This window comes from Ciconia boyciana, chromosome 11 (assembly GCF_034638445.1).
Source record: "Ciconia boyciana chromosome 11, ASM3463844v1, whole genome shotgun sequence".
Classification (NCBI taxonomy): Eukaryota; Metazoa; Chordata; class Aves; order Ciconiiformes; family Ciconiidae; genus Ciconia; species Ciconia boyciana.
The window spans coordinates 17408975-17426560 of NC_132944.1; the positions used below are offsets into that span (position 1 = coordinate 17408975).

At 42.7% G+C, this 17586-nt stretch overlaps 1 protein-coding gene across 1 annotated transcript in view; it reads right to left on the reverse strand.

Annotated features, from left to right (window-relative positions):
* Window positions 1-17586, reverse strand: part of PTPRG (protein tyrosine phosphatase receptor type G) — a 417185-nt gene that overhangs the window by 35743 nt on the left and 363856 nt on the right. Inside the window, exon 15 of the mRNA XM_072876458.1 lies at window positions 8674-8765. Within this exon, the coding sequence (XP_072732559.1) occupies window positions 8674-8765 (92 nt within the window). The remainder of the gene's footprint in view (window positions 1-8673; window positions 8766-17586) is intronic.

Sequence of the window (17586 nt, forward strand, 5' to 3'; positions counted from 1 at the left end):
GGGCCAATTTCAAAAGAAAAATGGGATATTGTATCAGAGATGGCATTTCCACATAATAAGATCTCAGATTCATTTTGATTCATTTACAGCCTGAGAGCTCACTGGGTAGTTTAGTGGCATTGGATTGGAATAGATGGTTTTGGGTCAGGAATTAATCCAGAAGGTCAAAACCAAAGTGCTTCCTCATATTACCTTTGTCTAGTTTGGAGTCTTGGTGTTTCTGAAGACCAGATGTTTGACACACATGAAGAACTCTTGGTAAGAAAATTCTCCCATGTCTTTCATAATGTTTGTAAATGCTTTCTGTTTTTCAGCTATCTTACCCAGTCTACTACACCCAATATACTCCTTGTATCTTATGCCTTACTTTTAATGTGAAAGCTTATTCCATTTGTTTATTAGTCACTGCACTTCAGTCTCTCATTTGCAAAGCCACCTGGATTCATGTGCCATAGCTGTCACGTGGCTTGGCCCATCTGCTCCAACAGCAGCCACTTACCGCACTGCTCGGCAGCCCTGTGCCATCCCCTGCAGCTCAGAAGCACCTCCATCAATTCTCAGCGTGCTCTTCACAGCTGGCTTCAGCCAAAGGACAAGGGGATTCTCCCACTCCCTTCTCCCTGCCTGCGGGGCTGAGCAGTGAACTGAATCAGCCTGCTGATCTGGCTGATGACTATAAGAAAGGATTAATTGATTTGTGGGGAAGAAGGGTTAGTTGTCACTGGGGTAGATGGGTTGATCCTACTCATTAGCATGAAGAATAGTGAAGTGACAGGGAAACTGCCCTTTCCGAAGGCAGCACAAACCTAACCTGGCTTCTGACAATCATGAAACCAGCGACATTGTTAGTGACATTGTTAGTGACGTTAATCCTGGAGAATCCACTCTCAATAGCGTACCCTCACAGTTCTCATCTTCTGCAAAAAAGTTTTCCTGATTGGAAAGAAATAGCTACCAGTAGGATCATAGCAGGACTGGATTTGACCTCTTAACTCACTGAAAAATAACATATCTGACAAATGTTTTCCCATATCCATAGCAAACAAGCACCTTTCTGTTCCCAGCAGCACTCAACCCTGGGATGTTGATTCATCTTCCACCCTCTATTCTCCACTGCTGCAGAGAACATTGAGTGCAATCCCAGGACTTTTTTTTTTTATTTAATTTATTGTTAACAACATTCAGTGGGGTTTGTGGGTTTTTATTTTTTACAGAGAGGGATGGAAAAATTCTGCAAGTAGCTGGAATACCTAGCATCGATATTTAGGATGCATATTACTTAAAACTGAGTCTAACAGCCATTCCATAAGCTACAATACATATCAGAGTGAAGGCTGCAGAGCTATAGCAAAAGCTTGCCTTCACATGCAGCACTGCAGCAGAAGTAACCATGTGTAGTGTGATTCCAACAGATACATTTCCACAACGAGCAATGGGGCACTCATAGCACAGATTTAAATAGGATCTATGCAGCTGTACCACGCAATACGAGAGTGCACACAACATACAGTACTAAATGGGGATGCAAAGCCCAAATATGTCTGCGTTTGGTCTGTCTCCAGAAGAGTGGCTGACGATAAAGAATATTGCAAGGATTAATAGCACACCCTGGGGTAAAGTTCTGCCCCAGTAGAGGTTACTGAAAAACTCCTATCAATTCCACTAAGGTCAGGTGTCCACCTCTACAGAGAAGCTTAGACAAAAACCTCTAAACCTACAGATTGAGGGTATACTCCAAAGTGCACATACTTACAGGGACCACAAACTTCACGTGCAGCTCAAATTTTGGCACTGATTGAATTTGAAATGTTTGAGCAGGCAACTCCACAGCCAGATCCTGCCCTAACTCACGTGAGTACTGGACTCCGCGAGTAATTCCACACATAAAAATGGGTAGTGCCCAGCTTTCTTCAAAGCATTTTAGATTTAATGCATTTGAATTGTACATGTTTATATAGTCAGAGCCTTTAATTCTGCAGTATACTGGCTTTCCTTGCTTAACTATTTAAAATAAGAATGCAACTGAAGCCATTGTATTTCATTTGGAATAATTAATTTTTCTGACTGATTGCATTGCTTGCTGTATAAAAAATGGCCAGAAATATAAGAACAGTTTTATTTGTAGAACATGAGTATCAATTAATTTATGATAAACCAAAGTCATTAAAAAGCACTTAATATTTAGAAGGTGTCTGCTTTCTGTGGAGATCATAGCTGCTTAAATACTAAAAAGGCAATACAATAGGTTTCATTCTAGGAGATCAAACTACCTGCTGAAGCCCTTTAAGGGTAGCATCCTCCTGAAGTCACTGGCCTCAGTAATTAAGACAAATTATAAATTAAAATAAAATAAGATAAATAATAAATTACTAAGAGTTGATTATTGGGGACACTATTCCTCATTAATGCTCACATTTTTGTAATTATGTGTTTATGAAGTACTGTTTTTAATAAAAACCACCTTTCAAAGTGAAAAGGCATGGAAAACGCTTTGAACACATTTGAAAGTCCTGGATAGGTGGGCATGTTGAAACAAAAACACAGAAGTCCTTTCAACAAGACAATTGCTATCTATTTGTTATAATCAAGTCAAATGAACACAAGGGCAGGTTTCTGATAAAGGGGAGACACATGAAAAAGCAGAATATGAAAAATCACCTGTGTAATATTGTAGCTACATTCATCTCTCTTGCTTCAAGGTTTAATCTACTACAATGCTATTAGCCATGTGTCAGTCAGGAATATAAAGATGTTAATGATAAAATTTTCTATGTGTCAAAATAAGAGCTCAGTTTAAATCTGCTTGTACAAATCTTAGATTAGGTTATCATTAATTATAAATGTAATAGCAATACACTTCTTCCCTTTAAGCAAAAAACCAATTTCAGTCCAAGGGAATGAAATAATGTGAATTTTCCCTTAGCACAGACATTAAACATGATCTTATTTGGTACTGCCTGCTAAGGAACACAATTTTAATCTCACACATTTCCATCCTCAGGTCCCAGTTGTGCCATCAATTACATACATGCCTTACATTTAAGCACATGGAGGTTCAACTCCAGGGCTCTGCCTCCCAGTATGACAGCTCTCAGAAAAGGATCTATCCACTTTTCACACAGCCACCATGAAAACATGTTTTTGGGTGATTTAGCCGATTCCCGAAGCCTCCATTACAAGTACCATGATTAGATATCATACCATAACTTCTTCAGTGTACTGCAGGAGCAGGGTTGGTAGCAGAGAAAAAGGAAGGTGGATGTTCCCTAAAATACTTTGATATTTTCTTGGCTTCAGAGGATGGCTGTGTTTGCAATATTGCATTCATGAATTTAATTGAAGCTGAAGATAGGTACAATTCACAATATGGTGCTGGAACATAAATCCGCAGGGAGCAGAGAGCAGAAATAAAGTCTTAAACAGCTGAGGAGCACTACCTCTGTGCTCAGTGAAGAGCTTCATGCCCTTGAGAAAAAAGTCCTCAGTGCAGTTAGCACTTTTCCCTGTACCTCGCCAGTCTCTAGCACAGAGGATCACTGTGCTCAGTACACTGTCACTGTAGTGGCCGCAGACGTGTCCTGGTGCTCTGCTCTTTAGCTCTTGGGATGCAACTCGAGACAGCTACATCTTAGCAGAAAACAGTTAAGATACCAAGCTTCTGTTGGGAACTTGCAGTTTCCTTGTCAAATGAGATACCTCTTGTTACAGTCTCTTAATAGAAACAATTTGTCACAGGGTGGATGCCACCAGAAGATATCAGAAGTGCAGGAATTGAGCTTGTAAAAAACTGATCAAGTCTAACCACTGATGTTCGTCAGGAAATGTTCAAGGCAACCATGGTTATTAAAGGAATAAGGAAGAAAGGTTCAAAAATTCTGGAGAGATTTAACAGAAGCTAAGAGTTAATAAGATGGACTCTTGACGGGACTCCTTCTTGTAACCATGAGAAGACAGAGGGAAGTGAAGGAGGGCCATGGCTGCACTGGCCTTCACACCCTCACATGACTGCATGAGGTGGTCAAGACACCTTTTCACTGCCATGTACTTGGCTACTCCACTATTTCCTGGGCTCATGCACCCACACGGAGTCATTCTTGAAGAAGCATGAGAATGTTTCTCCATCAGATTCTGCCACTAGTTATTTAAAATTACACTATTCATAAACTCCAGTACTAGTTAAAAAATTAATTTACTGCCATTTAAGCCTAAAACTGCATGCACCTTCATGCAACACCATGCACTGCATGCAAGAACTGGGAAGTGCTCCTTAGTCTTGTAGTCTAGACACAGCTGAAATGACTGGCATCACATCTGAGACATTTTACTTATACTAAAAATGGTGAAAGACATCTGGAATAATATGCTAAATGAGTCAGCTGCATCAGCCAGCCGTTGTGTTCTTTACGAGCCACGTTTCTCTGGAGTGTGGTCAAGACTACGCAGAGTTTTGAGTTTTGCCATAGGGTCAAGCCTCGACTATCTCTGCACTGATCTCGCAACAAGTCCTGCTGACATCAGTGCCACAGTGTCCGTTGTGCCCGTGGGCTGGGCACAGAACCAGTAAAGCCACAGCAAGCTCCAGAACAATGCAGCACCCAAGAGCAGGAAAGCTCTGAAACAAAGGATAGGAGGAGAAAGGTAGAAGTGGAATTTGTGCTAGTTCCACTGTTTGATGATATCTAAGTTGCACAGAGGTGCACTTCACTGCTGTCGTGGAGCAGGTCTTGCAATGAGAACAAAGGAAAACTGATGGGGATGCATTTTGTTTTGCAGTGCTGAAAACATACAGGTCTGCAGCTATGATGCTGCTATTCTTTCTTACCCAACTCCACCAAAAAGGATCAAGTCCAGAAATGTTTTAATCAGATACTGACCCAGCTATGGAAAAAAAAACCACAAAGCCAAAACCAAACAAGAACAGGAGCTGGTTTGCTGAGAAAGAGATCTTGCCACGACCAAATGTTATAGTGAAGAGATCCAGGCAAAGATGATACGGACGTGGCCAAAATTCACACAGAATCACAGAATCGTATAGGTTGGAAGAGACCTTTAACTGAGTGTGGAAGCAAAGAGAGCCTGCAGAAACATGGAGAAATAATTTTGTTGGGCTGAATGGCAGGGGAGTTTCAGAAGTCTGCCATTGATTACAGATGCATTACTGTCAGGCGCAAGGCTTATGTGAGTTTAGATTTATACCTCCGTTGTAATATCCAGTGGGTGACTCAGTTAACGATATCTCCTTTGTCCGGTGTTTCTCTAGATCAAGCAGTGCAGATAATTATGAATAATGATAATGATTTGGGTCTCAGAGCAAATTTGCACAGATAAGCACACGCCTATGGGTGATGTGGCTTCATGCACAATAATTAAGCACGTACGCTGTGGGAAGTGAAATAGGAAATAGGTAAAATCATTCCCTCACAAGAATATTTTTTTCAGATTTTGGACCTGAAAAGTTGTACTGTGTGCCTATTGCAGGTAGCTGGCAGATTGATTTTAGAGTTCATAGACCTGAGAAAACAGAGGGTTTGCCTAAACAAGAGCAGAACGTGGTGCAGAAATAAACAGTAAAGCTACCTCTGAGCATGCCGACACGGCACGGAGCAGAGCGGTGGCATGCAGAGACACCAGAGCTCGCTTCTGAAACCTCTTGAGCTGCGTCAGGATGTCACTGCGCCTGGCTCCCAGACACCTGGCAGAACCACCCCACACCTGGGCCAAGACCAGCCAACCCAAAGCCGCTCAGCTTCCTCCGACCGGCAGCTCACTGCATGCTGTAGACGGGCCCTGGCAAATCTACTGAACATCTTCAGACACACCGCTCTAAATTGCCATCAGCGTGGCTGCTTGCACATAATTGAGAGTAGAAGTTGATCTGTGGAATTGTAGGAGGTAGACGCATGGTCCCCCAGGGATCTATTCAAATATCTTTTGTAAGGATAGGGTTTCACAAGTTAACAAGGTTACTTTGAAAAACTTGCTTTTGTGAAAATGCCACTTATATTTGCATCTAGGATCAACATGGCAAGTAAGACTTTCTCACACCCTCTGGCAGCTTCCAGAGGGAAAGTTCAGAGGCTTATAATTTCATCAGTTGCAATCAGTTTAGAGGAGAATTTTGTCATTTAATGTTTTTAAGGCATTTCAGTGGGCTGCCTATGTGGGAGCAGCAGCTGACGTCAGAGAAGAGTGTCATTTAGCAACAGGTATATGGGGGAAAACAGGCCTCTTCTACATCTCCAAACAAGGAAAATGTTTAGGAGAGCTTCAAGATCTTTTCAGGCAGTATCTCCCATCTTTGGAAAAAGCCAACATAGCTGGAATTTCTCTCTACTAACTTTGAGCCTCACTACAGGCTCTCTGTACAGGTAATAGTTAATACACACAGAGAGAGGCACTTCCAGAGGGTGATTTGGCTTTTGATGGCCTGAAGAGCTTTACTGTCAGTGCCAAGATCTTTGAGTTCATCAGTTCATTCTCTCTTAAGACCTTCTGGGCATGATTCAGCTTCAGATTAAGGCTCCTCCATTTGGATGTCTATATGCAGGTGTCTAAATGTTCATTATACTGACAAAAATCTTGTCATCAGACTGGGAATTCGAGGGCTGGATTCACCTTTGCATCCAACTAGAGTAAACCTCTGTCTAAGGCCCAGTTCTTCACGTGCCTTAGAGCTCATCAGCAGTCCTTGCAGATCTTTAGCTTCTCAATTGCAGCACTTGCTCAGCAGGTGCCTTATTCTGCAGTGACCATTATCAGGGGTGAGCAGCTCTTTCTTAGTGTTACTGAACCGGAGCAGACCACAGTATGCACTGCAGTGATGGCTGCATCACGTCAATCCCAAAGCTGCTGTGGTGCAACAGCTTGGCTTGCTCTAGTCATGGAAAGACGTCCCCAAAGGCACTGTTGTTCTGTTCTCAGCCGCTTGTTACAGACTAGAATGGCTGCTGGAGCAGCATCAGTGTATGTGCTCGCCTTACTGTACCTGCCACCTGAACAGTTTTAATGGAGCTTCTTCAGCCTATATTACAATGTATATGAACGCCATCCAGTCTTTAATGGACTAACCATCAAAACATCCATGTGAAATAGGGAAGAACCACTGTCTCAACAACACAGCATGAAAAGATGGAGCTTTCTGCTGGTTTCTTTAAGAAAAAATTGTCTCAATTACAGTAAAAAACCCCCTATACCTTGGCCAAAGAGACTTCACTCTGAGGGGAGAATTTCTCTCCTCCCACTGCCTTGTGCTCGTAATCCCCCAGGTTTTGACACTGCTTTGCACCGAGTCCAGGTTAGCCCACCCTCCCCTTCCTCACAAGCTCTAAGGAGGTATCACACGAGAGCAGGCATGGTGGGACCATTAACCTGACTGCCAAAAGCAGGCCCAACAGGGAAGCGCTCCTCCTGGTTTTAGAGTAGGAAGAACAGATTTCTCCAGCTGTCTAGGCTCTTTTGTGAAAACTCATCGCGGGTGGTCTAAGACTAAAACCTCCTGTCTCATGTCACCCTAAAAGAGAAGGAGAAGAAGGGTGGCACCTTGCTAAGGAAGTGAAGTGGCCAGGACGTGCATCTTAGTCTGCCACAGAAAGGAGAGGAGATGACAGCATGTTTTATTTTCAGCGGCACAAGATCAGACTGCAAGGCCTAACATTTTCTTGTAGGAATGTAATAGCTAACCTTTCATATTAGTTCCCATGGGTATTTTGAAAGACTCTTTCTAGAAAAGATAGTCACACATCTACTGAATAAAATCAAGGAAAATGTAACTGGATTCTTTCATTTTTCTAGGACACATGTTTCTCAGTGTCTCAGAGATGGCTTTGAATGCTTTTTGGTAAAATGAATCTAATTAGCTGCAGATCGGAACCTAGACCAACGACACACATTACAGAAAATGACAAGGAAACTTAAAACACCTTGAAGCAACAAGTACAAGCATTTAACAGACTGAGGTCAGTACAACACTTTGGGTATCTTAATTCTGCCTGTGAAACTGAGCCACATCAAACAAGGCAGTGGCTGCAAAGGCCACTGTAACACCAAGCTGCTCTCTGTCATCGCTGCTTAAAGGGAGCTGGATCCTGCACTTAATAATTCCCGGGGGAAATGCCTCATGAAGAAAGAATAGCGCTAAACTCTGCTTCCAGCTTCGCTCTCAGTATAGCTGAGAGGAGAATTTGATTAATACCAAATTAACAGATGGCTTTGGACTTTACTTGAGATTGTTTGTTTATCCCTGTGTCTTGCTTTCTTCCCTGAGAGCCAGCAGACACCACCTCTGCTCACGCTGAAAGTGGGGGGCGAGTCCCCCGGTCTCGAGAGAGCAGTGGAGCTGCATAGCCCTCGTCCACAGCCTGCCCTGATGGAGCAGCTAGTTTCACCCTGGATGCAATGCCTTAGCGTTTTTAAGAAGCATTGTTCATGTTTTTGACATTTTACAAAGGTTATTCCGAAATTTCTATTAAAACAATGTGGGAGAGGTGCCTATGGAAAAATACAGCATTGGCACTCAGAGCCCTGTTGCAAAGCACCTTAAATTAAACAAAGCAGCACTGATACAACAAATTGCTACCAAAAAGCCATGATTTATCACAAGCATAACCTTCTCTTCTTTATGTAATTAAAACAGACTCCAAGGAGCACAAACACAGGAGATTAAGTCCGTCTTACCTGGAATAGGTATAATGGGAATACTTTCATTGGGGACCACACGGGGGGAACTGCTGTCCTCCACATAGAAATGGGCAGTCTGAAAACACTTTCTGTTAAAGGAAAAAGAAAAAAAATAGATTCAGGGTGTGAAAAACTGCCCTCTGAAAAAATAGCCGAAAACTTTTGCACATGTTCTGCTTCTCCATTTCTGTTCCATTTCTGCTCCATACTTTCAGACGTTATCGTTTTAAAACATCAATGCATGAAATCATATGTGCGTTTTCTACAATTACAATCCTAATTCCGGATTCTGGTGTGCTCTAGTTCATCGACATCTGACATCCGCCCATCATAAATGCTTCTGTACATTATTGCTAAGTACTATTGAATATGAAATGATACTCACAAAAGTTAGTGGTTGCAAAACAGGTTTCAAATACATCATTCAGAAAGAAACTCTGCACACAAGAAACATTCAGCATACAGTTCAAGCCAAAATCCACCTTAAGACACTAGCATTGCCAGGGAAAATACACTTACTGTAAAAGTTTCTGCTGTGTAACAGCCGACAGACAGTAATACAGCATCTGTAACTGCTGCATGTCACGATGTTCTGCTATGAAAGTTATCCTTCAAACATTACGCTTTTATGTTTGGTTGGTTTTTTAACACTAAAGCCATATAACCCTCATCCCATCCTCCTCCTGCAAACTTGTATTACATATGCTGCTACAGAAAAATGCAATAGACACTTGGCTTGGGCCCCAAGACTCCTCTCTGAAAAGGCCTATGAAGAATAGGAGAACTTAAATCCACCTGACTCTTTTTTACCTGTATTTAATGCAAAGCAGAGAGCACAAGCTGGTCATCACAGAAAAGGTACTGAGCAGAATAACATCAAGAGATCCAAGGAGACTCTGCATGGTGATGTTAACTGAGGCAGGGTTTTCCAACACCAGCGTCACTGCTCATTGCTGACTTAATGAGCTGCTTGAGGCTGGAACTGAATATTTAATGAGTCTTGCTTGGTGTGAGCAGCTATTGTGGCAGGAGAAGGGTCTGCTCTCATCTGTCGGGGTGCTTAACAATAGCTTCCCACTGCAGAAAGATCCCTCTCACTGCAGCCCTTAAGGAACTGCTCCTCAACACCTGGGCAAAGTTTGCAGGTGGCCTTGTGAGCTGTGCCTTTTGTCAAGTTGCCGGTTCCCTCGCTGAAGCATATTTGCACGTAGTGGCTTATAAGTTTCTGCCTTGCAGTCTGCTTCTCTGTAATTTGGGCACTGTGCTCTCCATAGTGAGCCCGCTCTGCAGAGCCAGCTTTGCTGACTTTGTCAAAGTAATTTGTGCTCCCTTTGTTTTCAACATCCGTACATGCCAGAGAGCAAAAAAGTCACTGAAAATCAAACCACTCTCTTAGGCAAAACCAGAACCTAAAATAACCACGGGTGCTTGCTTTCTATGCATTTGTACTTTCTACTGCACAGTCACAGCGTTTTATAATGCAAGCACATGCTATGGCAGCACAAGTACAACTTAAGACAATGCAGAAGCAGGAGAGAGGGGATTGCACGGCACGGAGTAATTGTCTCGGAGCAGCTTTCTATTTTCAGGCACGATGTCTTGCATTGTGCTGAAGTTATTTATTTAGTGAGTATGCTTTTGTTAAGAAACACCATAAGGTGAATTCACACACGAAGATGCAAGATGTGCAATAGTCTCACAGCATTTTAAAACATCGGTTGAACTCCCCCCACCCTGCTTGCTCCCTGTTCTCATTTTTTTTGGCAGCCTTTATTTTGGACAATGCACACCCTGGGGGCACGCAGCAGAATAAATCAGTCACACATAAAGAAGAAACTATGAATATGAAACAGGCAAAATGTTCCTGATTTTGATGTATTTGGGGCTCTTTCCCTTGAGTCAATACTACAAAAATCCTTGAACGGCTTCTCCCGGTAATGAAGGCCTTAAGAAGGTGTTTGATAAAAAGACAGACCTTTACGTAGGGATTTACAGGATTTTTTTAAGCTGATGATACTTAAGAAAAGCAATTATTTTTTGTAATTTGTTATTTTATACTCTGAGAGGCTCTGATAGGTTGGCATTATGGTTTTTTATCCAGCCATAAGACAGCTTTTTCTTAATAGCCTCAAAACATGTAATTGTGTTGGATAATCACATTGTGTGGTATTGTAAGGCCCATGATGGCAATAGCTGAATACCCAGTCCAGCATATCTCTGCTGAGCACAGTGTTGGAATAACAATGTATTAAATGAATATTTCACATAGTAAAGTTTTCTGCAATCATTAATGTCATTAACAATTCTGTATTTTATTCCTGGAAGACTTTCTGTAGCTGTTTTAAAAAGGCAGTCACCATGGAATTTGACTAAAGGTTTTCTCAAGTCACAAACATCATGCTAAAATACACTCTTGTCTTATGTATCTACATATATAATACAGCATGCTTGTTACTTTACAGTGCTGGATACTGGCACATTAGGTGAAGACATGCCTCTCAAACTCTTTTTTTGCACTTGCTCATAATTGCTGTAAATATTCCAAGCTTAGCTTCCACAGCTGAGCTTGCTGTGCACGGGCCATCGCATCCCTGTCCTGGTGACTCCCTCCATGTCTCAGGGGCTGCTGGTGCCAGCAGAAGGCAGCACTGATGGGACTATGCAGGCTCAAAATTGAGAGCAGGATGAAGTGGATTGGTCCTTTTAAAGACCTTTTACGATAGGTTTCACAAACTCGCTGGATGAATTTTCCAGCAAGTTCTGCTTACTGGGTCTGTTTCCTACTCTTGCACCTCTCCTCTGTGCAGCTCCAGGAGGAAGCATGAATCTCGGGGTGCTGGGCAGATGCCTCCAGGCCCCCAGTTTGGATAATGTCCATTTTTCAGCCTGGGACTGACTGGGTGAGGAAACGCCTGGGGCCAAGAAGAGCCTTTTGCAAACTTGTGTCTAGTTTGTAGTAATAAATACTGATAGCTGGGATCAAGGCTACTGAAAGGCATTTCAGACTATTTAGTATCTGCCTTCTCCCCCAGTTTAGGATGCTCCTTTCTATCCCCTGACATTTCCTCTACCCATTACCTTTCCCTCAGTATACAAACCTTAAGTGGCAGCAGTTGCTAAGGCTACAAGAGGCTGCAGTAAATCTGTGTGCGTATATGGGGAGGGCAGGATAAAGGAAAACGGTGAGAGCAGAAAATTGCTTGCTTCAAGTCACTGGAGAAGCACCCATGGAGAGAGGTGGGAGTGGATGCAGGGCTCAACAAGGTGCAAGTCTACAACTGTTTTCACATGAGCACTTCAGCCTGTAACTTTTAACCCATGTGTATACATGTGCAGGTGTTTGCACCTGTGTGCCCATTTGCTCAGGAAACCAACACCATCAGCAGAAAAAAGAACAGAATTTTTTTCTGACAGAAGCAGTCCTTAGTGAATAAGCAATCGAGACTTGTCAATGACATAAATTATTATTAAAATCTTAACAACTGAAACAGTAATTTTAGAATAATTCTTGCATTTCTGCAGCACTGGTTGAAGAAAAGCAAATCACAGCCTTGATTTCACTTCCAGAAGATTTCAGAGAGCCCACATCTTTTCTGCAAAATACCAAAGTGTCTCTTGTCTCTGAAATACGCCTGTGTGCAGTGAAGCACACCATTTTCTTTAGCCCCATATGTTTTTTTGGCTCCCTTTCCCTGGGGTACAATAACTGTGCGAGATTGTGGTGATCAGACACACAGTTGTCACATATGGACCAAAATGCAGAAAACACTGTGAGATTAGCATCTCCCCGGAGCAGGAGCAGAGGCAGGGTCTGGAATGCAAAGACGATGAGAGAGAGAGCATCCCCCTGCCCAGAATCTTTTTGCAGAGATACCGGCAGTGGGTTATTAAAGCAAACTAACAGGATGCAGAGCCCAGAGCAGCAGCACCTTATTATCAAGCTGAAGGCATTAAAATATGCCAAGAGATGGTCCTGATTAGCTGGGTTAAATGCTTGTTCCATCTCTGCCGAGCAAAATACCAGATTAGCTTCTGTAGAAGAGATGCCTCATGAGATTTTGACACTCAAAACAGGTTTCCTTGGTTATTAGTTAATAAACCTCAAGTAGCTTCTCCTTTACACTGATCTAAAAGCAAGAGGGACAACCAGAGCACATAATGGCCTGAAAGCTTGGATGCATTTTATTTTCATGTAGAAGATAGCGCCTTAGTGTTTAGTTAACACTGCCTGCAATACAAACACACAGCGTGCACTGCAGTCGACGGGAGTGCTGGGAATAGCTCTGAGGGCAGTGTTTGGCCTTTAGTCCTCCGTACTCCGTCTAGCGCGGGCAGCATCCCCTGATCTGTGCTGACAGGCGAGGGATCTGCGCCGCTCCGGAGCAGCTGAGGGAGGGAGAGAAGGAGCAAGGGATTATTGTGGAGCAGCAAGTGATTGCCTCCGCAGTGGCTGGCTGAAACCACCGGGACAGTGGCTGAACAAAGGAAAAATCAAAAGGGAATGCTTGACTTTCTGGAGACACCCAAGAGCTGTGTCCTGCCTCACACGCTGAAGCGACTGGCACATTCATTGCTCCCTTGTTCACTAGGGATCTACTTCTTCCAGGTGTTTCTGTTGGCTGGAGCAGTGTGTATTTCCTTTCCAAGGCTAGCCAGATTTATACTACTTTATTTCTGTAATATCATCTAGGAGCTCTAGGCTCCCAGTTTCTTGCAGCTACTCTCGTCTTGGGTCATTACCTCCTAAAGCATGACCAATTCGGGAGCAGATGGCTTGAAAGGGTCCTGGACGCCTATTCACTACCGTCAGAGCAGGGCAAACCTTGTCCTCTGGGTACCCTTCCTCCAGAAACAGCCTCCCACAGACAGGAGCTCTGCAGAACGTACATTTATTGACGAAGAGGCCAATAGTTCCTGCAGCCACCCTACTTTCACACAGTCCTTAGCTGGTGGGCAGAACAGGCAAGATCGAACAGGAGTCAAACCAGGATCTGTAACAGACCTCTAAACCAGGCTGCACAGGACATGGCTTAGTCTTTATCAAATGCAACCTGGATACAGGCATTCATTCACCATGCTCCTCCATCATGGGGGGGGTCTGCAAAGAACTCCCAAACAAGGATCCAAAGACAGGAAACGATCCCTTTCACTACCTCTGCGCATTCATTCTCACTTTCAATAGAAGAAAAGATGCTTGAGATTCTCGTTGAACTGTTTTGCATGTTTTCCAGGAGACACAATTAAGATTGGTTTCTGCTGGCACCAAAACCAGAGTATGTATGCAGTCAAGTGTACTAGTAACACATGGCTCTGCACTTTAAACTAGCTTCACTATTCCTTGGCAAGCATTTGTCACTGTCAGAATTGGCAATGACTCCTCAGAAAAGAGCTGCAGACTACAGAACAACAGAAGTGCTGCAAATCACGACCATGTCACCAGCAGAGCAGTGGATGGGAGCCTGGACAACAGCTGTCTGCAGTCTGCACTGCTCTAGCTGGGGTCATCAGTCACTGATTTTTATGAGCAATAAAACTGACTCAAGCGTTAAGAAGAAAAAGAGAAGAGAAAACCCCACAAAAAAAGCTGATCTTATGAATATGAGTAAGTGACCAGCATGGAGCAGTGATATTACGTTCATTGTATCAGAGGGGCACCTGCATTTACTCTTTTTTGGACAGAAGATGGCTTATATTGCCCTAATTTTCTACAATTATTTTCCTTCCCAGGTCTTAAAGCTTAATGATCAGAATTCAAAAGCCGAGTTATAAAAGAACCTATTCTACGCTGGAGCGGTAAGGCAGTGAAGGCTGACCGAACTTGAGCTACGGGAGGATATACAAAGCAGGAATGCATAAAACCCAAAAGAATAAAGGAAAGCTGAAAAAGGAGGAAAATTTCCGTACTATAATGCCGATTCTCCTGCATATCCCTCCCGAAGACAATTCGCCTTTCTCCCCACAAAGCAATTTCTGCCTGTAATCTTCTTGAGCAGTGTTAGGCATCGCACAGATATGGTAACTGGAGAGGTCTAGATGGTACATGGATAGGTTTCAGAAGTTCACAGCGTGCCAAGTCCTTGGCATCCTTTCCTAGACAGAACGGTGAAAAGTAGCCTGTCCCTTTCAGAGGACTTCCTCTGGGCAAGGAGAAATGCTTTTTCACATTAGTGAGTTGTTGTGCACCCACACAGTCCCACAAAAGCTAAAAGGATCCAAACGCTAATCACCAGTCCAACCACACATACTTACAACGACACATTCTGCAGTATCATAGAGAAATAAAGACAGGAAAAAGGCTGGGAAAAGGCAGATGGAAAAAAAAAAGAAGGTGGACAAAACTTTGAGACAGTATTTGTGATGAAGAACACACCACTAGTAAAATTGTCCATCTGAAAAAATAATCTGCAAACAAGACTAGGGATTTCTGACACAGAAAGACAGCTAATTTAATATTTATGGCCTAAATTTGCCAGCTGACTACACAGCTCTCCACAAAATTAAAAATCCTCTTCTCCCAATCCTCTGAGATCCTATCCTGCACCAGAGACTAGACACTCATTTACATCACATACGGTATTGAACTCAGACATTATACAAGAAATAATAATTTTTAGAAGGGTATTCAAATAATTAAACTGTTAAGATGACAACACACACCAAGATGAGCTGCTTTCAAGTCCTCCCCCCCCTTCATCAGCTGTGCCATCAGAAAGTGCCCAGGTGGCCAATGCAGAAATGCACTTAGGAAGCTCTTTAACTGCAAATTGTAAGTGGATAAATCTTAGTTTAACTCAGCACAAACATTTTCCACGCTTCCTTGTCCCATCTTCCTGGTGTCCCTGGAGAACAGTGAAGGCGATGGTGAAACCTTATTTGTGATGACACTTGGCCCTGTAACACTTGGTAGCTAATTACTCTCCTGGTGACCTCTGACAGGGCTAGCAGCATCAGACCTTCCCCTCCTGCTTTAATCAATACTCACAACAGCTGTGTTGGATACACTCAGCAATTTTACAGATGACTGAATGGGTTTACTCATCAGTATTTTCCACTGCAAGAGAACAAGCTCCCTGGTTATATGCATTACCACTCAAAACTTCAATGTCTTCAGGCAAAAATGGGGTAGAGAAACCTATAGGTGGTATCTTAAAATGGTTTAAAAATTAGGCATGGTTTTAAAAACCAAAGGGAAGCCTGACGTATTCATTTTCCTCTCCCTGAGCCAACGATTTATTTAATGCAACATTCATAATAAAGACTAGAAAATCAGAGAGGAAAACAAAGACATGGCTTTTCCAATCAAATAATACCTTAGGCAGTTCCTATAAAATGTATACTTCCAACGCCCTAAACATCATATAATATTAAAAAGGAGCCTAAAACTTTCTCACAGAAGGAGCTAAATTTAACCAAGTGAAGAGTTGTTCTGTAATCACAAGAACTGCAGCAATCAATGAAGATTGCCTCTTACTAGAGAGGAGCTTTTAGTAGCACCTCTAAGAACTCAAAATTGGGCATACTTGATATTATCATTTTGGGACATGAATTCCCTTTGGGATGAATCTCAGGAAAGGAAAGAATAAAAAGCAGGTGGCACACTGGGAGGTTAAAATACAGGTATTTTTAAATGCAAAGTGTAATTCATCTGGACTGAAATTGTTTTGTAAGAAAAACAAAACAGAGAGGATCCCACCTAAGGGAGGACAGCAGAAACTGGGTCTCTCTTTGGAATATTCACCTAAATGTCCCTAATTACTCTGAAAATGGAAAAGCCCTGCTCTTCCCTTTGCAAAAATATTCTTTCCTTCCCCCGAATGGGACATCAGGACATTCAATTGACAATTATTTTAGGTATCCCAAGCCACAACCTGGGACCTAAGCATAACACAAAGATGTGCTAAAAATTTAGGCATAGTTTTTTCCTCTGTTTTGATGGCCCTGCCCATCTTCAGGCAGAAATGCCAGCTTGTTAAATATAACGAAATACTCAATGGGAAGCTCCCTCTTTCTCAACAGCCATGTCCACGTGCACCTGGACTAAGGCTGCATGGGAGACCTAGGAAGATTTCCCAACACTGCTGGACATATTTCACATTTAGCTTATTTGGGGCCGGGATACAATATTAAAAGTGTGATTATTTCCTTTCTCTTTTCATCACCGTGTATTTGGAGGGTGGGCTTTTTTCAATGGCCATTTCAAAAAGAAATAGCTACTTAAACATTTTTGTGGTCTCTCTGTTAACTCTGTTTAGAACACAATTAGAAATGGCACAAAAAGATACCTTTGGAAGCACAGCACAAAGGAAAAGGAAAGAGCAGCTGGCACCAAGAGCAGAGAAGCAAATTATTTAGTACCTGGCAGATAATGAGGACACTGAAAATACACTACTTAATGCTAGTGCTCTGACAGGGCTATGTACGTCACCCCATCACGCTAATACAGACAGACCGGGTGGCAGCCAGCTGGTCCTCCTTCCCCACCCATCTCCCTGAAAGCAAAGATTTGTAAGCCGCCAAATAATAAACCTGGACAGAAGTCTTGAGGATCATTAATCTCGCTATCAATCAACCCATTTGGAGATTCGCTTCTTGCTGTTGCTGATGCTAATCTGGTAGTGACTCGAGAGCTCTGGGGAAGCCTGGAGTATGCGTGTCTGAGGAATTGCTTTAATGAGTTTCTTGCATTCAAAGGTTAACAAATGTGACAAGAAAACACAAATATCAGAGACAATAAACTACCATCCACTGAACCAAACCACTGAGAAATACCACGTTGTGTATTCTGCTGTGGTATGCTGAATACATCTCTAACTAGCTCTGTAAAAATACCCGAGTGAGACCCCAGCAACCTATCTCAGATGCCAGGAGACATGCAGGCATGTTAGTGTGAGCTCTGCCCGCTCCAGTACT